Here is a 24490-nt window from a genome sequence, read left to right as displayed (position 1 = left end):
TGTTATGTCTGGAAATGTCAAAGTATATTTACAGTAGCATTTGCATTTATTAAGTGATACTGTTGTCAAAAAAAGTAGGGATAATGAAGGGAATATGCCAATAGCTTTTTGTTTTATTAATCGCAGAATGCACGCTTGCTTAGTAGTATTTAAGTCACTCAGAGGCAGTAGTGGATAATTACAGTAAACCTTAATTCATTAAGCAAACACAGCACAGCACTAAAGTATATTACATTTTAATATATGGAAATTAGTATATTTCATATTCATGCTTAATTAATTATGCTCCTCATAGAGTAATATCTTGACCCTAACACAACCATTTCTCAAAAGTATCCCTTGTTCACCAAGTAATCCTAATAAATCAAATAGTAGAGTTATACATATGTATGAATTCATTAGGAGCACCAACACCGCACAAGGAATTAATCCAGTGCTGCAACCCTCTACTTAAGCAGAATGTCAATTTTGTTTTGCAAATATAATTCTCAAACTGAATGTCAAGTATCAGCTTTGACAAATTTCAGGTACATTTAACATACTATCAGCATTTATTTCTTTTAAAAGAAAGAGAAGCCATTCTACCAAATATGGATCTTCACTTCTAACCTTACAATGTGGAAAAAGGAATATTTACAAGAAATTATAACCATGATTTTGCAGTGCAATGCACTGTATAAGGCAATATAATGATCTTTACTTTCCTTACAAACATTTCATTCCAATATGTGAAAGTTGAGGACAGAAGAGTGCTCCAAAGTGCTACACATTCTTTTTCAGAATGCCTCACATAGATTATTGCTTAAGGAGCTACATTATAATTACTACACCTCTGATCATGAGTCAATTTGGGATAATGAATACACAAACACCACCTGGGCAAATTGGTGTGAATCTACTCTGTTCCAGTATGTGTCCACCCAAAGATCATATCACAATCTATTTATCAGGAACATCACAAAGATGACAACACAGGGGATTGTGCTGAAAAGGGAATAACTTTTGTGATTTCTATAAAAGACTTGCTGCAGAAAGCAAATGAGTAGAGAATGGATATTGGAGTCAGCAAACAATGCATCTGCCCTGAGCCTTGCAATAAGACAGCTATTAGTAACCCTCCTTCTCCCATTCACTACGACTTTGGGAGTGGAGAAATCTGACAGGTGAACAGAGACTTTTATTTTACTGTTTCCTTAACAAAGAGTTTCTTGTCACCCAAATTTCTAGCACTAAATGGTTCCATAATGGGCTTATCTGAGCTAGCATTTCTGCTGCAATCCTATAACCATTATTTCCAAAGCACTCATGAATGGGCAGACTAATTTCTTATCAACATCCTTTCATTTTATTTAAAATCTGTCAACTATCTGTTTAAAATTTGGCACACCTCTTTCCTACCATATGGACCACTTTCAATTTTTTTTATCTCAGAATAATGTTACAAGCCCTTTATTAGCACTATCTAATTTTAAAGGTTCAAAATGCATATACAATTTTTGTCAAATTTGATACACTTTTGACAAAATAAAGGTTAATTTATTTTGAAGCTTTAAATTCATTATATTTAAAACAAAAGAACCTCTGTTCTTTTATGTTTTTCTCATGCTAGACTATGAGAGAATGTAACCCAATATATAAATAAATGAAGATAGATTATAAAAAAATCCAAAAGAAATTATACAAATTCTGAATAGCAATCCCCTAGACCTATGTAACCCATTTCCTAATTCTTTGATATCATGCCTAAACTATAAACAAAAATGTGCCATTCAGAATGAACATAGCCTTTATATTTTTAAAGTAGTGTACATGGCTTAACAGTGCTGTTGTTCTTTTCATACCCGAAGTAAGTGACTGTGTTAATTCTCGAGTTATCCAGCTGAAAAAACATGGTTTTCTAATGTTTGGGGTATGAGTCAACTGGAAAGATAAATTGATATATGGTAACTCACCAATTACATGCTGTAAAACAATTTTGTTAAATTCTTTGTTTTTAAGGAAAAAACTGATTATAGTTAGAACAATATCTAACAGATGTTACCATCTTAGAGGTTAGCAGCTCATCTGCTCTACAAGGAGGGGGTGGAATCCAAGATGAATAATTTGTATACCTCTTTGCATCAAAAAGCTATTCACCAATAAAGCTTCCAAAATGTTTTATCACAAGAAGCAAAGCTAGTTAAACATTAGATTTAGCCTACTTTTATTACTTTTATAAATAACTCAAGGTAGTGGATATACATAATACTGTTTTCTCCTCCTATTTTCTCCACAACAAAAACTCTGTGAGTTGGGTTGGATTGAGAAAGAGTAATTAATCCAAAGTTACCTAGGCAGTTTTCATGCCTATGGTGAGACTAAGACTTACAGGTGTCTGATTTCTAGAATAGCATTTAACTACTATACGAAACTGGTTCTCATTTACAAGATCAGTGTATAAAACTTACTGCAATAGCATTTTGAGCATAAAAATGAATACAGAATACAAATTGGCAAAAAGTACTGGCTATGACTAGTTCTAAGAGAAGATCATCATGAGTTTTAATGAAACTAATTTATTTCAATTTTTTCAGGACAATATAATATTCCTTCTTCTCAAAATTTTAAGAAATTTGCTCCTTTCTCTCTGATTGTGTTAACATACATTATTTTAAGAGTGGAAGTAATAGTTTTAATACAATCGATTTTAATCTAGTCTGTAGAACAGCATATCACTAGAAAGCAAAACAAGACATTTGTTTAACTACAGTTACTATTATTCTCTATCATACTTATAGCTCATTCATTATACTCCAAATCTAAAGAACAGACCTTTAAATCAACTGCATGAATTATATTCTAGGTCCATGATGAGAAGAATAATAATCTTGAAAATTTAATTGTAATTTAGTAAAATACCAGCTGAGAGATAGAAAGATGATTTTTTAAAAAAATTATATATTTGAATGAATAAAGAAAAATTCTAATCAACACAAAATAAGATTTGGAGGATTAGCATTGGCCTTATAAGTAAAAATCAGTTAAATTCTTCACATTTCCCACTCAATGACCCTATTTATTCAATACAATTTTTTTTAATTACATATATTCAAATTTAATTATCATGCTAAAAATAGAAAGCATTGTCTGCCATCAAGAACAATGTAAAATATTAGCTGTCTCAATAGAATAGAATTAACATTGATTTATATTAGGGGTAGATTTTTTGGGGGGAATACTCTCACTATTGAGAGTTAAAGTTCTGAAATGACACAAGTTGCTTCCCCAAATTTAAAAAAACTGTAATTATATTTGCTGTATCAATACTTATGACTATATATATTTTTAAATCAGGTCATTAGTCTAAGCATGGTTAGGATAACAGGGAAAGTGCCTTCTTTTACAATGGAAGTGTGATTTGTGAAGCAGCTTCTGAAAACCTTGTGGAACCTCCACCCAGGCTGAATAACTGAATAAGTTGAACTACTGTTGCCCAGTGCAGATGGTCCAATCTTAGTGCAGATTAATCAGAATTCCACTGTAAACTGAAAACAAAATTGGAATTATTATTACTGTTGTTTATCTTTATCACCATCATTATCCAGATTATAATCCTTACCTATATGTTCAATATGTTTCATTTTATCCATGTCACTGTTTTGTCATCTTGTTTCTTTTAAGTTAAAATTTGAACAAAACGTAAGAGACACAATACTATGGTTCCATATTATAATTATAATTAACACCAATAATAATAATCATTTTGTTTATACACTGACAAAAGATTTGGGTCAAGAATTCATAGTTCAAAATTTCCTTCTGAAGAAAAGGAAATTGGATAGCATGATTTTGGATGCATACTTGGTTTGAAAATATAATCAAAGGTTTTTATATCAAATTGGATCAAGCTGAATGCCAGAAAGTACAATCCTAGACTCTTTGCTGGTCCAAAAATGTATTAATGACTTGGAAAAAGTTATGGAGAAAATGTTTATCAATCTTTCCAAATTTGATGACATAGCTAATATACAAGATGACAGAAATAAAAATCAAAATAATCTTGCTTGAGATATGTTTGAGATATTATTCTACACAGAACAAAATTTAACAGAGGTTCAAAACAGGTCACTTATCAGATAAAACTCAGATGTTCCTGTATAGGATAACACTTGGTTGATAGCAGTACTTGTGCAAAAGATCATGGGATATTCATTGGTTATAAACTGAATATGAGCAGTGCGACACATAGCTATCAAAGAGACAGAAACAATTTTATCAAGTTTCATTTCCAAATCATGGTAGTTAGTGAGTTTCATTTTATTCTAATTTGATCAAAGTGAAATTCTAGCTACTGTACCTTTAAAGGTTAGTTTCATTTAAAAGAGCCAAAAGGAATGATTAAATACTAGAAACTAATTGTATGAAAAAAAGGTTAAAGGTGATTCAACCAGTTTTATTTTGGAAAAAGAAGAATAATATGATAGCACTTTTTAATTCTGAAAAGAGAGGGTGAACACCTACTCTCTGCAGAATCCAGAGCCAAGAGTCACAACAGAAAGAGGAGTCAGCTCCTAGGAAGAAAGGAGCCAGGATTGCCCAGAACAGCCGCACATCGAGGTTTCCCACGAGGACCTCACCAGTCAGTGTTCTCTTGCAGGTTTTAGAGCTGAGCAAACTGAGAAAAAGTCATCTTGTCTAAATCAAGGTTTGGCATCTTCAGATGTACACTGGGTTTTCATATTTCCTCTCTTAACTACCTTAGGAAATTGCTTGTTAATGGCTTTTGGATGTTAAAGACTTTCAGAAGATTTCATTAAACCAGATACATTTCCCTTTATCGCTGATGAAAGAAGTTTCATGCAAGTTTAAGGACTTTAATTTTTTTAAAATAAACAGCAAAAAGATGTCTAGAACATTTGTATAACAGAACAAATATGTTTAGAACATTTATTTCTACTTACATTGTAAAGGAGCAGATTCAAAGTGCTTATAAATGTACCATTGTTCTCTCTTACAGAAATTGCAGCTGATGACCTATGAATAAATTAGAAAGCAAGGCTATTTAATATGCCACACATTCAATGCTTTTTCTTATTTAAAAAAGGCATATAAGCTAATTTTTTTATTTATCAAATTTTGCAACTGCTCATCTTCCTCACAGAAGGAACAATGAATGCATGAAGCAAACAGTTAGGAAATGAAGACAAAATAGTCATCCAGTAATTTATAGGATAGCATTTATTTCTGAGCCGTGCATTAAAATTTTGTTGTGTAAAAATTAATCATATCTAAAATAAATCAGTTCAACAACTGTTTTGTTCAGTTATGTGCAGCGAAGCATCTAAATATCTGCTTTCTGGTTAATAAATATTTTGGAAGCAAATTTTATTGTGAAACAACAGACGTAGTTCAAATCAAACAGTAAACTAAATCCTGGGAATCATGTTCTTTTAATACTGTTTTTCTCCATTTTTTCCCCCTTCTCTAAATTCTCATGAGTGATGACAATTTTATATATGCAAAGGGAAAATGTTAACATTTGTCTTATGCTGGGAATGTAATATGCTTATAGAACACAACCAATTCCACTTCTCTAAAATCTGAGCGGTTTCATAATAAAAATTGAGCAATCATAGTAACTTTCAATTTATAAAACAGTAGTCATTTTTTAAATATCAGTCTAATATTCATACTTACGAAGCAAGTTGTGTATTGTTGACTAGGTATTCCAAAGGATAGCTACAGCTAAATTTATACAGAAGTCCTGGTAAATAGCTGATAATTGTTGGTGGATCTGGGGTATCTATATATCCTGAAATATTACCTATTTGGACTGTGGATGCATTGCCATATACATTGATACCTGCAACTGAGGTTACCTATTAGGATAAAGCAAGAAAGTTGAAATTACAGAGATGCAAAGCTTATAGTAGAGAAAAATCTATAAAATAATATAGATAGGAATTTAGTGCTTAAAACATCTTTATGGCCTTATCTGAATGACTGACTCAACAGTGCATTCCATTTTGGGTTGACTTACCCAACCAACCCTATTGCTTTTCTTTGCAATCATGAGGGGAAAAAACGAAGCTACAGGTAAACACTTTGGCAAACAGGCAAAATGTTATGATTTGATGAAGAATTTTGGTCCTATCATAAAGTCTGTTGAGTATTTGTGAAATTCCACTTTAAAATGTTGGGATATATTTGGCCCTTTTGTAGAAGGTAAGCAACCTCACAAATATTTGAATAAAATAGCTGGTAATTCCTTCTTTTAATCAACAGCCCAAATGAGGCAATCATCCTTTATTTTTATCTCTTCAGAGGTGCCTGTTGGAATTGTAATACATTCTGACATTGTTACTGTGGTTTTAAAGTTCAAATCTGACAGAACTGCTAAGCAATCAAACTGGCAATGTTTGTATTTAGAGGAAGAGGGAAAAAACTGAAAATAATATGGCCGTGTTGCAAGCCAATATCATTTGCAAATTCATACAATTGGTCCAACTCACAACATTTAAGAATATTTCAGGTAAGTCTAGCCTGAATTAAAATCCTCTCCATTCTGTAAGAATTATTTTTGCCACCTACTCTACCCCATCCATACTATACCAACTGAAATAGTAGAAAGAGACTTTATCACTGCCAGTCAATTCTATCACAGTCATTCTCTACCACTATAGGTGTTTAACCTATTTCCGAAAGTACAATAGATAAATTCTGTATGTTTGGATTAATATTGAGTTTAATATTGATTATTATGATGATTTCTTTATCTATGGCTAAAGCACCTCTTATTTTACCAGCTTTAAGAAAAAGACATGTCAAGCAAAGTCTATGTATACTTAATTCTTAACAACAGCTGTGACTGATGCTGAATCATACAACTAGTAATGTACTCAACTTTTTCCTGCAGCATTTTTGTGTAAAAAAAATCTTCTCTGAAGTTGAGAATTGTCCTCACAAGAATATTTTTATTTTGAAAAACAGTTTAGAGTGATGTCAAGCCTTTCCTGGGGTTATGGAGGAAGGAGATAAGGAAAAGAAATTTCTATAAGCCCTCCTATAAATTAGTGGCAACCAAGTAGAACATAGGGTTTACCAAAATACATTTTAATTATATACAAAACATCCTGGATATTACTTTTCTATTTTTTTATCTTAACTTTCTATAATTAGACTTGCTTTTAATCTTGAATCTCTCTCTGTAGTGGTCATGGCCCTACCCAAACAGTAAATTTTTCACCTCTTTTGTTTCTCCTGATTAATGTCTAACACTTTTGTTGGTTGCAATCTATGAAAGCTTAACTCTGAGACATTTATTATTTTAAACTCTCTTCTCTCCCCTTTCCTAAATTAAGGTTGATTGCTATCCAATCATTTATCTCTTCCTGCTGATGCAGTACTAATCTTCTTTCTTAGCATTCACTATTCTTCCAATGGTATCTGTCAGAATTATCTGGGTAAATGCAAGAATCTCTTTTCCACTGACTTCTTGCATCAGTTAGCTCTACTGCATTTCTAATGACAATTTCTGCATTCATTTCTTATCTACATACTTCTAATAACAAAAGCAATCACTGTGAATGCCCTCTTACACTTCCAAATGATGTTGAGTAGTATATTATTAGGCAGTACAGAAGAAATATATCATAATAGGGCAGGGATAAATATATAGATTTTTATTACATACAGGTAAAAGCTTCATTGCAATGATCTTACATGTCCTAATGAAAAGGGGAGGGAGGGAGGGATGGGGAAAGAAAGAAAGAAAGAAAGAAAGAAAGAAAGAGAGAGAGAGAGAGAGAGAGAGAGAGAGAGAGAGAGAGAGAGAGAGAGAGAGAGAAAGAAAGAAAGAAAGAAAGAAAGAAAGAAAGAAAGAAAGAAAGAAAGAAAGAAAGAAAGAAAGAAAGAATCTTCTTGGAAGACTCTAAACATTTAAATCTAAACATCATAGATCTTACTTATCTGCTCCTTATTATGGAATTGAGAATATTAATTGCACAGAAAATTTCTTCCTTACTAGCAAACTAGAAGTGTCAGAATCTAAATGTAATATAGAAATCAAATATAAACTGTATATTAAAATGGTATATGGTGACAGAGCGATTAATAGATGACATTTTCCATTTCTGCCCTCCAATAAGAGTTGCTTATTATTACTGTTTTGTTTCATAAATTGAAATTGGCGATATCATGATTGCATTCCATAATATTAGAACCAAGGGCACAAAGGAATAAACACTTCTTTGAAATGAATTGGGAAATCTATCACCAATCAGAACAATATTATTCTTTAAATTAAAAGCATTCATATTTGTATGTCATGCCCTCATTTCACACAATTTTAGGTGCCTAACAACACCTAACAATTGTATGTAGCTTCTGAAGATTCTTGTCTTACCATTAAAGAACTTCCACAGGATTCCAGAGTGCTGAGATTGATTATGAAAATTACCACTGCTGGAAATGTGTTGTTGTTTATAAATCCCCTGCAGTGAGAGTCCCCGTGTTTCCCATTTAGTGCTAAATCAGTTTCAGAGTAACCAGAAAACAGGACAGTGCAAAAATTAATCTTCATAGTAATTGCCTGAACTCCACAGTAGACGTTGATATCTTGTTCTGCTACAATAAAAAAGGAACTATTCAGATTATGTTGTTATATTTTTGAATGTTAAATTAAAGAAATAAGCCTAATTTCAAATCAATTTTAAAACAGACAATATAAGAAGCAAACTAAAAATAATAGCAATAATAACAAATGGAGCTCTCTTACCAATGAATTCCATAAGATGGTGCCATACCTGAGAATGCTACACTCTGCATCTTAATAACATGACTTTAATGTGACTTCATGTACTTCCCTGAAGGGTGGAAATAAGCAGATCCTTCTCTTCATTCCACATTTAGTTAGTTTTCTCTCAGCATACATAGAAAACAAGCCCCAAATATCTCTAAAAGTTTCAGTAAAGCACTATATTGGTATCATTTATATTTTGCAGATAATTCTCCATTAAATAGCCATGCTAAATAGCAATCATTTAATGCAATCAGAGGCAAATATAAGTTAGCAATAAATAATTAGAACAAAATAACAGATTTCAGTTTTAATCAGCACCAAAACATGGAGTTTTATATACAGACAAATGATCTGAAAGCAATAATTGATGAAACACCCTTACAACAAATAGTCAGATGATTAATGATTCACAATACTAGTTTATTTATTTTTGGCAAATAGCAGTTATAAAAAAATTGCAGGTTATAATTTTAATCAATACAATCAAGGAAGCTGAGATAGCAGAAAGTTTTCTAATAACATTTTAGCACAATAACAAATGTATCTTCTATATTATAAAACATTAGATGACTTAGATGAGGGAATAGAAGGGGAACTTATCAAATTTGCAGATGACACTAAGCTAGCAGGAATAGCCACCACCCCAGAAAACAAGTTCAGGATCCAAAAAGATTTTAATAGACTTGAACAATGGACCCTATCCAACATGAAGTTTAATGTGGAGAAAAGCAAGATTTTACATCAGGGGTCTTCAAACTTGGCCCTTTTATGACTTGTGGACTTCAATTCCCAGAATTCCTCAGCCAGGCACGCTGGCTAAGGAATTCTGGGAGTTGAAGTCCACAAGTCATAAAAAGGCCAAGTTTGAAGACCCCTGTTTTACATTTAGGAACGAAAAACCAAAGGTACAAGTAGAAATTAGGCGAAACTTGGTTCAAAAACAGAAGGACCTTGCAATCCTACTGGATGATCATTTAAATATGACCTAGCAGTGTGCGGTGACCTATACAAAAATAGCTAATATAATCCTTGTTTGCTTAAACAGAGGTATAGAATCAAAATAATGTGAAATATTAATACTGCTTTATAAATATCCTTAGTAAGACCACACCTGGAATATTGCATCCAGTTTTGGTCACCACATTACAAAAAAGACTTTGGAAAAAGTGCAGAGAAGAGAAACTAGGACAGTGGTTCTCAACCTTTTTAATGCCGCAACACCCAACCGGTCGTAAGTCGAGGACTACTCAACCGGTCGTAAGTTGAGGACTACTCAACTGGTGTAGCACCATTTGCAGAATGGGACTTTTGGTGGGCTCAGCAGGGCAGAGACAGCCTGGACAATTCCTATTGGCTTTTGAAAGCCAATAGAATTAGACTCTATTCAAGAGAGTCTATTCTATTGGCTTTCAAAAGACAATAGAATAAAAGGGAACAGCACAGCTAAGGAAAGGGGGGAAAAATGGCAGACTCCGTTGTTTGGCAACCCCCGTGAAATGGTCGTTCGACCCCAAATGGGGTCCCGACCCATAGGTTGAGAACCACTGAACTAGGATGATTAAAGGCCTGGAGACTAAAACATATGAAAAATGGCTCCATGAACTGAGTATGGCTAGTCTAGACAAAAGAAGGACTAGGGGCAACATGATGGCAGTATTCTAGTCACAAAGACAAGGGGGTCAACTTATTTTCCAAAGCACTAAAAGGCAAGATAAGAAGCAATGGATGGAAACTAATCAAGGAGAGAAGCAACCTGGAATTAAGGAGAAACTTCCTAACAGTGAGGACAATTAATCAGTGAAACAGCTTCATCACTGGAGGTTTTTAAGAAGAGACTGGGCAGTGACCTATCTAAAATGGTATAGGGTCTCCTGCTTGAGCAGGGGGTTGGACTAGAAGATCTCAAGGCCCCTTCCAGTTCTATTCTGATTGATTGATTATAAAATCTAATCAAAATAAATGAGTGCCATCAACTTACAGTAACATACATACATATTGCAACTCCATATTGTATCCTTTATCATAGCTGTATTTGTTTAGGACACCAATTTAGTAGTGAGCATACAGGCACATATGCATATGCATACATATGCAAGCAGTTTCTATATACTAGATTGTGTATAATGTCCAGAATTCAAAACCTTTCAAGCCTGAAATAGTTGCTCCATATTTTGAACAGATTTGTGTAGCTTTTATGGAAGTGTTTGAATTTGAAATATGGCCATTTATAGATAGAATAGCTGTAATGTTCTGTGTGAAAATTTTGCACAACCTTACTACATACTGTACATTGCCGGCAATGGAGAAAAAGCTCCAATACATCACACGATGTCACATGATGTCACGAGTTTGACATGTCTGCTCTAAATCATCCAAACAAGGACCTACATTATGTTGACCCAAGGGAGCAAATGTCCTAACTCAACTTAAAAAATAAAATATTGTTTACATATATTTTTTTGCTTGCTTTTCTGGATCACCAGTCTATGGTATGGCACTAAGGGAACATCACGACCCCATGGACAACGTTCCTCCAGGCCTTCCTGTCCTCTACCATCTTCTGGAGTCCATTTAAGCTCACACCTACTACTTCAGTGACTCCATCTCTGTCATCCCCTTCTTCTATTGCCCTCAATCTTTCCCAGCATCAGGCTCTTCTCCAGTGAGTCCTTCCTTCTCATTAGGTGGCCAAAGTACTAAAGAGCAGTCAGGGTTGATCTCCTCTAGGACGGACCAGTTTGATCATCTTGTAGTCCAGGGGACTTGCAGGAGTCTTCTCCAGCACATAGTTCATTATTGATATAACTATTCAGTGATATATGTAGGAAACACACTTACTTGTGTTCCAGTCCAACCATAAGGCCATTAGTCCAGTTCTTCTCAAAGACAGCCCTTAGAGCCCATAAAGAATACCCACAATCCTTATATTTATAAATATTACACTATTACACTATTTTCCAAATGCAATAATTATCGGTTTCTATAAAAAATGCCACATTTTCTGCAGCTCTGCATCTGCAGAATTAAAAATATATCTACATAGATGCACTACTTCTTTTTGAAATTTTCTGTAAAATGTCTAAACTGACTTGTTTTTGGAATGTAATATAATGCAGATTTTTGCAGGGTACTTTTATAATCTCTTTTCTTTCCATGAATAGGTCACATGCCATTAAAATTATCAACTACTGCTTGTTCATACATGCAAGGAAAACTGCTATTTTATGTTCAGGCTCTTGTTCCCTTTTTGTCCATCAAAATCTTTTTTTGTCTGCCAGTGAGTTTCATTTTCTCCTGCTTTTATTCTGTCTCATTCAGAATAAAAAACTTGTGCTGTATTGTGCTATTATTCCTGCCAAATGGGTTAGGGTTAGCATTATCAATCAATGGTTGACAGTTACCTCTATGCATTTATGTATCTAATTGTAATAACAAGGATATTAAACCAATCAATTTTCATCCATAGTGGAGAAAAAAAATGAACATGAGATTTTAGCACTAGCAGAAGGTAAAAAAGTAAAAGATCCTTTGTTTAGCAAAGTCCAAACTTTTTTCCAGGATTCAGCAGGATTCTGTTTGTTGCCTTTTCATCTTCTTTTTTGTATTTCACTCTTGTTACAATTCACTTTTTTCTGTGACTGAAATAACTCTTCTATTGTTGTTGATTTCATTACTAAGTGTTAATAGCTTACTATTCCCTCTGTGGTAAGGTTAACTGCTGTTTTGCAAAATCTGTTTCAGCTGGTTGTCTTGTATTTAAGGGAATACTTAAAGGGTGACTAGTATCAACAAGTTAGTGGAACAATTCAATTACTGGTAAAGATCTATGTATTCCATCGATGGTTTGAAACCAAATATAAAGGATAAATCATGTTTCCCAGTCTTGGTGAGGAATGCAGTCTCTTTGTAATCTGCCCCCTTAGCCTAAATAACTTTTAAAGGAGACCTGCTCACAGAAGTGAGCCTGACCAGAGAGAGAAGCATAGAAGCCAACAATCGTGAGTAACTGCAGAATCTGACAGATATATAAGAATGACAAAGCAAGAACCATAAAGTCACAGTGTCTCCTTACACATGTACATATGTCACAACACACATATGAAAGGGACAGAGATTGCATCTTGCCATTTGCCCACAGTCTATTGCTCCTGCAGACACACAACAAATCAGCATTATATGTCTTATCTTCAAAATATATAACACTGACACTGTTGGTAAAATAGTTTTTCAGTGAAATCTCTTCACTTATCTCTTCACTTTGTATACTGCAAGTCTTAGAGGCTGAAAGTCTCCATCTTGATTTCTTTTTCTTCTATCCTACAATATTCAATAAACTAGAATTTTTAATCCAGTATTGTTTCCTAAGTTCTCCTTACATGATTCTCCTTCTAGTCTGGGATTTATTGGAGCATTGTACTGTTTGTCCTTTGGTATCTCATGCTGTGCTGTCAGATGGCCCCACACAGCAGCTTCATGGAATGTTAATCAAGAGCTTAGAAAGTACAAAAACCTGTGGAACACCATAAAGCAAGTACTGAGGATGAAACCCTTCTTCCACAATCAACAGTAACAGGAATCCACCACAGGAGAAGAAGCAGAACCAACACAGTACCACAGAATCTCTAACTCCAAAGTCAATCCAAAAGGAAACAATGACTGATGGCATCAAAAGCTACTGAGAGGTCAAAAGCAAGGATGGACAAAATGGCCCTATCTTGCTCCCACTAGACATTGATCAAAAGAGCAACCAATATTGTTAAGTTTACCCAGTCCTGGATCTTGACTGAAAGATAAACAGATAATCTGCTTCTTTCTGGATTTCGGGTCTACAAACCTATTGTGCAGCCACCTTCTCAACAACCTTCCATAAGAAGGAAATTTTAAAAACTGGACAAAGGTTGTCCAATATAGTTGGGTCTAGCAATAATTTTTTGAAAAAAGGGTGAACCACTACATCTTTAAAAGATGGTGACACAACACCCTCTCAGAGAAGAATTTACCACTGTCAGCACCAAGTCAAACATAACCTCCCTGGAAGTTTTGGCCTTAGCCACTCAAGTTTTGCAGATTTTTAAAATTCTGCCTGACACAGAAGGGCTGAAGATTATGAAAAAGATAAGCTTGTGCTTGCTCAGTAATACATGTTTTCCTGCAATATATATTTTAAAACTATAATTTCCACTTGCATGCAATGAAAGCAAAAGTCTGGATGCTTATTGTACATATTTGCATCAATTAACCTGTTCTGTGCTTATATATATAAACTGTTGAGTCCTCGGTTAATGGCAATGACGGCGCGAGACATTCTTGTTGTTTCAGGAACGCTTTATTGGTCTTCAGTAGCCCCGTTACAACTCAAGGCAGCACAGATCTCTCAGCCTCTCTTAAGGACGTTCCCCAGGCCAAAAAGATACATTTCAGTGCGCTGAGCGCCTCGCGCATGCGCGTGAGTGCTGGCGCCGACCAGTCTGGTCCCGGGCAGCTTGCAGCTGCCCAGGACCGTTGCAACGTCCCGAGCCTGCCTTCGCAGGCTCAGGACACAACACCCCCTCCCCCCGACTAAGACTACATGAACAATTAACGCGACCTCAACACGAGCGTGGTAAATCCACTTTGCTCGAGGTACCAAGCTATTGTTTTGGGCATTACTCCCAGTGTTTCCTTTTCTGGCTTTCACAGAAACACACTCTTATTGTTTCTGCCTGGCCAATAAGGTTATAAAACCTTCAAGATATTTGGGAGACCTCTTATCTCTCTGTGACCTGCGTAGGCCTGGATGATTTCCATGTACACCTTGTCCCATGGAGGTTATAGGTTCACCCCCCTTCTCAGACCCTGGTGGCCCCCGTGGACCATGCCCTGATGCCTGGCCTGCTTGCTTGCCCACCGGGCTCATCAGGCCAGGACATTGCTCTCTAACCTGGTTGACCTGCCTAGTTGCAGGTGATCTGGCCCTTCTCTTAAGCTGCCATTGTTGGGTAGCTCTGAATGGCCTCTCAAGCCCACACTGGACCTAACGTGAGGCTGGCTTCCTCCACTCCCCAGTTCCATAGGAGGACTGTCTGTTATTTCAGCATTGTCCCAAAACTCAGTTGCCCCCTCCGTTGTACCAGAGGGTTCAATGTCTAAAATTGGCCCTTCTCCCACTTCCCTGTGGCCGTGTCCTTCTCTGGGAACTGTGGCTATGTTGGGCCAATTGTATTGATTGTGTGCCAGCTCTCTTGCAATGTTTGAGTTATTAGGATGCTCCCGGTTATTCTCCCTGACTGGAGTGCTGAAAGGTGTAAGTGTGTAATGATTATGCCCCCGGGGTGACTCCCTGGCTGGAGTCTGCACTGTAACCTATGCGCTAACTGGTTCCCTTAATTCCTGTTTGGAACACTCGCGGAATCTTGCAATAGGCCATCTGTGGCCTCATTTTGAGAGTCTGAATTCTGCCAACATCCTTCCCTTTGCTCGTAGGGGTCCCCCTCCCCCCCTGGGAAAGAACCAGGAGTTTCTGCAGGTGCGTCCAGCCTTGTACGCAGCTGGTCAATATCCAATAGACATCTTAGTCTTGCAATGGTAGTACTACTTGCAATTACCTATGAGAAGTTAAATCATCTATATATAAATAAAAATGTAAATGTTCTTTTGTTCAAAATCCTAACTCTCCAAAAGTTGTTCACCAATTGCTTTGAAATTTTGACACAATGTTTCATTCGAATATGGCATGTTTTTATGTTTTGATATACTTACTATTATATAGATGTCACACCTGTGACAGGTAAAAACATGCTTTTTTGAAAAACACGCTACAATTTCAGACAATCTCTGTATCTGCACAGACAATGGAACAACAAAAAATATTGTATATCCACAAGCATTGTGAAATTAAACATATTACAAACATGCACTTTCTCTTTTCTTTCTTTTTTATTTAACCAGACTGAGCCACAGCAACGCGTGGCTGGGTACAACTAGTTATAAATAAATCTGTTGTTCATCCCAAGCTTCTTCACATGGCAAGAGCAAATAAACATACAATACCTCAGCTAAGTGCTCAGATGATATTGCATCATCTATTGTCCGAGTTTTCTTTTGCAACATTCTTCAATTCATAATTGTTTATTATGGCATCATATTTGTAAAAAAAGTTCAAAATAAACACGTTTGACTCTGATATAGTAATTACTATATGCCAGAGTGAAATCATGCTTCTTCACAAATCACCACTGTATCCATGACTACAAATATATCCTATGAACTTAACATACTTTTAACCCACTCCTTAGAATTTTCCAGAGTATTTTCACATTTCAGGATAAAGTTGTCATTTGAAGTTGAAAAAGAATGCAACCATTCATCCAACTAGTTTGCCATATAGACATATTCCATTTCATCTCTGACAACTTGTGAAAAGAGAATCTTGATGTTTGAAGAGCAATGACCAAGTAGCTTACTCTATCCTATTGGTATTTTCAACACTAGTCACCTACAGCACATCTAAACAACCTGATAAAATTTGAATCTGCATGGATATAAGATTTCTCAATAGGTACAGTACATTACTCTTACAGTGGATAACATATTTTATGATCCATATACTGCTAAATTATTCTTCAAATCTGCTCTTAATGCTGGTTGCTATAAATTGAATATCCATCCGATTTATAACTGTGTTATATACCTATTACTTTTTTTGCTACAGCTCAGTATTGAAATGTCTGTCAGCTACTGAAATATTCCAAAAAGTAATTGTGTTAATTACTAAATTAAAAGGCACGTTTAACATTAGTGGTGACACATGATTGTATGGCACCACTTCATCTGAACATAGTTTTCATAGTTTTGACCATTTGCATTATGTCAATCTGATCTTAATTAGAACAAGCGTGAATTTAACAATTTAACAATTGTTAAAATTCTTTGGCTATGTGTTCTTGGCAAATAGTGTTGACAAATCTCCACAAAGTATATGACATAAAAATTGCATTGCCAACTGTTCCCACTTACATATGCAGTCTGGTGAGTTTCCTGGTCTTCCAATCTTATTTCAGATTGTCAGAAATCTTAGAAGGAAAGATTACACATGGAACTACCTGAGACCTACTATTTGCCTCTAATGTTGTTGTGTCATATTTTAGATCTACAAAAGCAAATGGAAATCATGGTAGATGACAGTCATCCCACAAATATTGCCATAAGGCAAAGTCTACAGTGTTATATAGCCAACAGAACTTACACAATTATGGAACCGAAATATAATAATATAAAGAGAATTTCTTACTGCTGCTCTGGTATGCTCCAATTTTGTTGTGTACTTCTTTGGTTCTTTTTTCACTATCATAACTGATGAAAAGTTTCTTCAGCCAATATGCAACAATCCATCTTTTCAGCCCCACTGCTTACTGAACAATTATGCTCAAATTTCAAGAATATAGCTGCAAAGTTCTTTATCTCTTAGGAAAAATTATAAGCTAGTTCTTTCTCCAAAAAACTGGTACTAGATCAACTTCAATGACACTTTGAACTTTGTTCAAATGCATACCATATCTCTCCAAAACTTTATCACTTTCACAGGTAGATGCCATTATATGATGGAATGGAAATTTTTTGGAACAGTAGTAGTAATAACTATCCTGCTTGAGGTGAAGAGACAGTTCTAAATAGACATTATAGGAAAATAATTTCCAAATAATAATAATAATAATAATAATAATAAAGTTGGAAGGGACCTTGGAGTTCATTGAATCCAACCCCCTGCTCAGGCAGGAAACCCGACACCATTTCAGACAAATGGCTGTCCAGTCTCTTCTTAAAAATTTCCAGTGTTGGAGCATTCACAGCTTCTGAAGGCAGGTTGTTCCACTGGTTAATTGTTCTAACTGTCAGAAAGTTTCTCCTTAGTTCTAGGCTACTTCTTTCCTTGATTAGTTTCCATCTGTTGCTTCTTGTCCTGCCTTCAGGCGCTTTGGAGAATAGCTTGACTCCCTCTTCTTTGTGGCAGCCCCTGAGATATTGGAACACTGCTATCATGTCTTCTCTCGTCCTTCTCTTCGTTAAACTAGACATACCCAATTCCAGCAACAGTTCCTTATATGTTTTAGCCTCCAGTCCCCTAATCATCTTTGTTGCTCTTCTCTGTACTCTTTCTAGAATCTCAACATCTTTTTTACATCGTGGTGACCAAAACTGTATGCAGTATTCCAAGTGTGGCCTTACCAAGGCATTGTAAAGTGGTATTAATACTTCACGTGATCTTGATTCTATCCCTCTGTTAATGCAGCCCAGCACTGTGTGTTGGCTTTTTTGGCAGCTGCAGCACACTGCTAGCTCATATTTAAGTGATTGTCCACTATGATTCCGAGATCTTTCTTGCCTAAATGTAGAACCTTACTTTTTTCACCACTGAATTTCATTTTATTAGATAGTGCCCAGTGTTCAAGTCTGTCTGCTGAAGATTAAAAAATAGATATCTTCTACCCCACTCACTCCTATGAGTTTCCTCCACAGTTGTATGCATCATTTTTGTAGTTCTTACATGTACATGTTTGATGGATAACAAAATATTGATCTTGCTTTTAAACTATTTGCAAAGATGTACTCAGTAAAACATTTTAGAAATGAACAGTGAGAATTACAGTAGAAAAGGTGACTGGACAAAAATATTGAAAATCTGAAGAGTTATTTATGATTTCTTTTATAAACTAAATTTGTCTCAAGAACCAGTTTTAGCTATGCTAGAATTATCTTTATCTTTTACATGTTAGGATAAATATTGCTGAACAAGAAACATTTAATCTTCTCCATGCTCTAATTATTTTTCATGCTACACCACTATTTGGATCATTAATTTAAACAGGGAATTTATTAGATCATCATTATAATTTAGTGTATTTAAAATATCAAATGATTACATATTGACATTAATCAGTATGTCAGAATGAATAATAGCACTGTGTTTTCAATTACCTGACAATACTGGAATATTGAACACAAATATACACTTTCTAATTATGGCAAGGAATGACAGTGTCTCTAGATCAATTTAATAGTAGTTTCTACAGGAACAGAAGAGGTTTTATAAATCCAGAAATCTATTATTAAAATAAGTGAAGGGGAATGGCAGTTACGTAGTAATTGATTTTTTTTTCCTGCATAAGGTTTCAATACAAGGGAACAGGACTTGGAAGAACCTATGTATGAATTTTTAAAGAAACACTGCCCACTAACTGACTAACAAAATACATTAGCTTATGTATTTTTAATATTGTTGCTTCCCAGATGTGAAATATAATGAACATTTAACTAAATTATGAAATGAGATCATATCTGATACATTTTATCTACTGTAAATATAATATAACCTGTAATATATAAACTGTAATGATACACTCTTGATTGGAGCCATTACCTCAATCTTCATGCATTTAGGATTCTTTTAGCACAGAGGTCCCTGCAAATATAATTCTATCCATCATTTTTGTATGAAATAGTCTTTATGGTTAGTTTATATTATGTTTGAGTGCATTTCCAGAATCCATGATGCAGATAGTTAGAAGCTCTGACAAACTAAGAACAGGACTAATATAAATTGGCACAGTCTCAATTCCCCACTATTTTTTGTTATCTATAAACTGTGAATATATGCACAGGACTCTTCATTTCATGTTATAATAAATGTATTATAGAATGTGCAGTTGACATTACTGGCATTACTGTTATCATAATTACTTCAATGTATAACTTGCTTAGTTACCAAAAGGGCTAGAATAAAGGAAAAAACCAAAATGTAGGTAGGTACATATGTAATTAGGTAAGGAGATAGGGAGGTGTGGGGAGGAAGGAAAGAAGGAAGGAAGGAAGGAAGGAAGGAAGGAAGGAAGGAAGGAAGGAAGGAAGGAAGGAAGGAAGGAAGGAAGGAAGGAAGGAAGGATACCAAGTTTTAGAAATAAAATTGATTCCAACAAACAAATCACACATCATTTATCACCACCTATTAGTGTTTGTGTTTATAATGTTGTATCTATATTTTGATAGGTTGTTATGAAAGAAATAGCAAAAGTCTAGTCCATAGTAAGATGTTGGAAATATAAGAGTGTAAAAAATTCTTGCTTATCCATCATCAAAGAAAAAAGACTGAATATAAGAAATTAAGTCAAAGTAAGAAGCCAAAACTTTGATTTCAGATCTTTTGCTATGATGTCTGCTATAATTATCTCCTTTTTTGAACAATCTAATTTAAAAGTTACTATCTTTTGGCAAGAAGAGTTCATAAATATTTGGGAATCCCAAGGTACCCAATGATAATCATTTTTAACAAAAGCTATTACCAGTATTAATATATTTTAATCAGTCAGTAACATTTTAGAGATACCACTAAACTTCATTTTTTGTTGTATTAAAACATCAGGAGAAGAACTTTTGGAAGCAAGTTTTAGTTTTGTTTTTCTCATAGTCTTTTCTGCATAACATCTAAAAGCCAAATGACTGCTGTGACTTGTAATTAACATATTTTCATTCATTCATTTCAAACATAATACTAGAACAATCTATAGATATAGATATAGATTTATCAAACTATATAAGTATAAAAAGAAATTTAAAGTCATAAAAATAGCACAGAGAAATAGTTATATATTTCTGGAAACTTAATGAAAATAACTCACAGCATTGTAAATTTAAGTGAAAAGTATGACATAATCTTATTGAATAAAGCTTTTTACAATGTTCTATATTTAATCATAGAACTGGTTGAAAGTTATATAAACTCTGTGACTCAAAAAATGGTTATAAATCAATGCCAAAACAAACAGTACTTCTATTAAGGGAGTTACTTATACTATACAGCGCTATGAACAAATTTCCCATATGTTCCTATTTTAATTATTTATGCATGGGTAAAATAATTTTGAAAATGATATTTATATAAAGAATGGGAATAAATATTGTCCTTCTAATGGATTTATTATGCATGACATATATGTATGTATGACTTATAACTGATTTTCAAATATGGTTTGGGAAGACTGAATCTAATCTGCTTCATAATTAACATACACATACTTTTTTGTTACCATTTATAGTAGATAAACACACACGTATACAGAAGTCTACACTGGCCTTCAAATCTGTGGATAAAATTAAATTAATGCATCAGCATATGCTCCACTCTCAATGTGTATAATATTAATGCTACAGAAACACAGAAGGCCAGCTTTGAACTATTTATTGTGATATGCTTATTTTTATTCAAGAACCCAGTGGAACTTTTAACTATAATTTTCTATATAAAGATGCATCCTTAATAAACCCAATCTTCCAAGACTTCTTTTCTACACTCACCTCAGCTATTTCCTGTATTTAAATCTAGAAATGATTTAAAGAGGAGAAATGAGCAAAAATTGAGGAAGGTGCCCTAGGACATTAGCATAATACCATATGCACAACCTATTCATTCTAAAGGCAGGGGTAAAGGAAACTGCTTCAATTCATTGACATAATGAAAAGAGTTAATTATCTGATAAAGCTAATAAAATATTTTAAAGGTGTTTTTAGTGCTGAAAATTCTTATGAATGCTTGAAAGGCTATTTTGAATCTTAAGAATGAATGCAGTGGAGAACTTCAAGCAGGAGCAATTTCATTGTTAATGTAGTAACACAGCTGTACAAAACACTAGAAATAGCTGCTTCACTATGGACAGGTGCACATATAAAGAATCATTAGTTTCATTTTTACAAGCTTCATACATCTGCTTTGAAAGTTGCCCATGGCTACCTCAGCAGGGATAAAGGGATGCTTTGCACAGCCTTATAATATCCAGAATAACAGTACAAGAGGGGGGTCACTTTTACAATTTGTTCTTACTCCATTATTGCTTCTCCATAGTCAGTTGTGAACAGTGGTCTATAAACACCAAGACTCAGCATTTAATTTGTTTTACTTGAGTCTCCATAAAAATAAAAACAAGCATCTGGTTCCTCTGAATCAGAACATTCTTTTTATACATATCTATACTTTAAGATACATAAAAATGAAAGACTAAAAAAAAGAAACACAAAGCAAACTAAATAAATAAAACAGAAATATAGTGAAAGTCACTTGATCCAAATTTTAAGCAGATCATTAAACCTTGATAACGCAAGCAGTATATTGATCAGACTTCCCATTATACTGATAGCCACTTTATAGATGGAAAATGAATACAGATTGTAATAATGGGCTGTACTATCTTTCCAGCATTGAAGAATAAACTTTTTATCCAATTATTGTCAACTATTTATAAACTCAAGTGTGCAGATTAGTTAGACATTATTAGTGCTAATAATGTCTAATTTATGGCCTCAATGTTCTATTGATATTGGGCAACAATATTGGAAAAAAAGGTTTTTGTTTCAAAAAATATCACTACATCAATAGCACTTAGATTTATATATTGCTTCATAGTGATTTACAGCACTCTTTAAGTGGTTTACAGACTCAGCATACTGCCTGCAACAATCTGGGTCCTCATTTTACCAACCTCAGAAGGATGGAAGACTGAGTCAACCTTGAGCCAGTCAGGATAGAACTCCTGAAGTACTGCATTCTAACCACTGTGCCACCATGGCTCTTTATAAAAGTATGATAGTATTGCAGCAAAAACATTAATGTATATTATCTATGGAGATTCTTAGTCATCCATATCATGGTTGTTCCAAAGATGCTTTTTTCAAAAAGCAATTAGACTTTTTTTGTTTTTTCTTGAAGACATTTTGCTTTTCATTGAAGAACTGAAGAAAACTGAAGAAGCTTCTTAGATGAGAAGTGAAATGTCCTCAAGGAAAAGTCCAGTTGCCTTTTGAAAAAGCATCTTTGGAAAATTAATGTATGTTCTATAATGTGCATCCTATACCACTCAAAACCAATAGCCTTTCCAGTTCTCATAGATTTAATGGTATCATTGCTTGAAGACATATGAAGTTCATATAAAAATATTATGTGACTAAGTGTAATATTTGAAAGACTATATTGTTTAAAATGTGATCATTATTTCTTATAAATGTTTTCCCAAACAATAATAATATGCAAAATATATTTTTTAAAAAAATATAGAAAGCTAAAAATCAAATTTCTACTGGGATTTCCTTATGAGGCATATTTAAAATGGAGTACATGGATTTATTTTGTTCCACACAAAGTGTACAGTCTTTCTATAAGTGATAAATTAAAACCATAATCATTAAGACCACTATCATTATCATCAAAATTGTCCTTCCTCTAATTCAGTCCTGTAGCAATAAACTTCTCTAAAACATCTGGTGTAAATACTTATTCATGTAATAATCTACCTATAAACAAAAAACTGCTAGAAAAAGAATTCAGATGTTGTTGTTGTTGTTGTTGTTATTACAGCCATCCAGATGTTTAGACTGGATTTGGTATTTTTGTCTACCTATCGAATTCTTATCAAGGACCTGAGATAGGCAGATGTAGATGTTTGATGGTATTACAAATATCATCACTGGATGGAAGCTGTTTCTAGTAAAGCCGCCTTTTGCAATTGACCGATGGCAAATTTGTTAATGTCAAATTCCAAATTATGCCAAATAATAATAATAATAATTATTATTATTATTATTATTATTATTATTATTATTATTGATCATCGCACAGTCAGCCAGATGTTCAGACTGGATTTGGCAGGTTGCTGGAATTGGGTATGGTTTAATGAAGAGAAGGACGAGGGGTGACATGACAGCAGTGTTCCAATATTTCAGGGATTGCCACAAAGAAGAGGTCAAGCTATTCTCCAAAGCACCTGAAGGAAAGACAAGAAGCAATGGATGGAAACTAACCATTATTATTATTATGGATCATCGCACAGTCAGCCAGATGTTCAGACTGGATTTGGCATTTTGTGTACCTATCGAGTCCTTACCCAGGACCTGGGATAGGCAGATATGGATGTTTGATGGTATTACAGATATCGTCGCAGGATGGAAGCAGTTCCTAGTAAGGCCGCCTTTTGCAATTGACTAATAGCGAATTTGTCAATGCCAATGGTGTTCAAGTGGTGCTCCAATTGTTTTGGGGTTGTACCCAAAGCGCCTATGACTATTGGTACTACCCTTGCTTGCTTTTGCCACAGTCTTTCTATTTCTATTTGTAGGTCTTTGTATTTTGTTATCTTCTCCAGTTCTTTCTCGTCTATTCTGCTGTCTCCAGGCACTGCCACGTCCACTATCCAGACTTTTTTGTCTTTCTTATCGACAATTGTTACGTCCGGGGTGTTATGTTGCAGGTGCTTGTCTGTTTGAATTCTGAAGTCCCAGAGCAGTTTAATTTTGTCATTTTCTATGACTTTCTCTATTTTATGATCTCACCAGTTTTTGCTTACAGGCAAATGATATTTTTTGCAGATCTTCCAATGCATCATTGTTGCTACTTTGTCATGCTGTGCAATCTTCTTGCAACAGCTTACCAGGTGGTCCACTGTTTCTTCAGCTTCTTTGCATAGGCGGCACTTACTGTCTGTTGTTGTTGTTATTATTATTATTATTATTATTATTATTATTATTATTATTTAGTTATCAGATGAATTTGCCTCAGTAACTTTAATTTCTGAACTGTCAAAGGATGGGAGGAAGGCATCTGGAAAAAAAATCATTATCATTTTTGCCTTCTGTTTGAGAGATCTCACTTGGCAAGAGTGAGAAATGCAGAAATTTCACAAGAGAAACACAGAA

At 34.4% G+C, this 24490-nt stretch overlaps 1 protein-coding gene across 2 annotated transcripts in view; it reads right to left on the bottom strand.

The window, feature by feature from the left end:
* ZPLD1 (zona pellucida like domain containing 1) overlaps nt 1–24490 on the bottom strand; it is a 56207-nt gene that overhangs the window by 17861 nt on the left and 13856 nt on the right. For both annotated transcript variants that reach the window (XM_039322446.1, XM_039322447.1), the window contains exons 3-5: nt 8384–8604; nt 5677–5858; nt 4941–5013 (exon numbers count right to left, since the gene is read on the bottom strand). In XM_039322446.1, coding sequence (XP_039178380.1) covers nt 4941–5013; nt 5677–5858; nt 8384–8604 — 476 coding nt within the window. The remainder of the gene's footprint in view (nt 1–4940; nt 5014–5676; nt 5859–8383; nt 8605–24490) is intronic.

The sequence above is a fragment of the Crotalus tigris genome, unplaced genomic scaffold, assembly GCF_016545835.1.
Source record: "Crotalus tigris isolate CLP2741 ecotype Arizona unplaced genomic scaffold, ASM1654583v1 scf7180000024115.3125172, whole genome shotgun sequence".
Taxonomy (NCBI): domain Eukaryota; kingdom Metazoa; phylum Chordata; class Lepidosauria; order Squamata; family Viperidae; genus Crotalus; species Crotalus tigris.
Note: the sequence above shows the minus strand (reverse complement) of the source record. Positions and strands in the feature narration are given on the sequence as shown.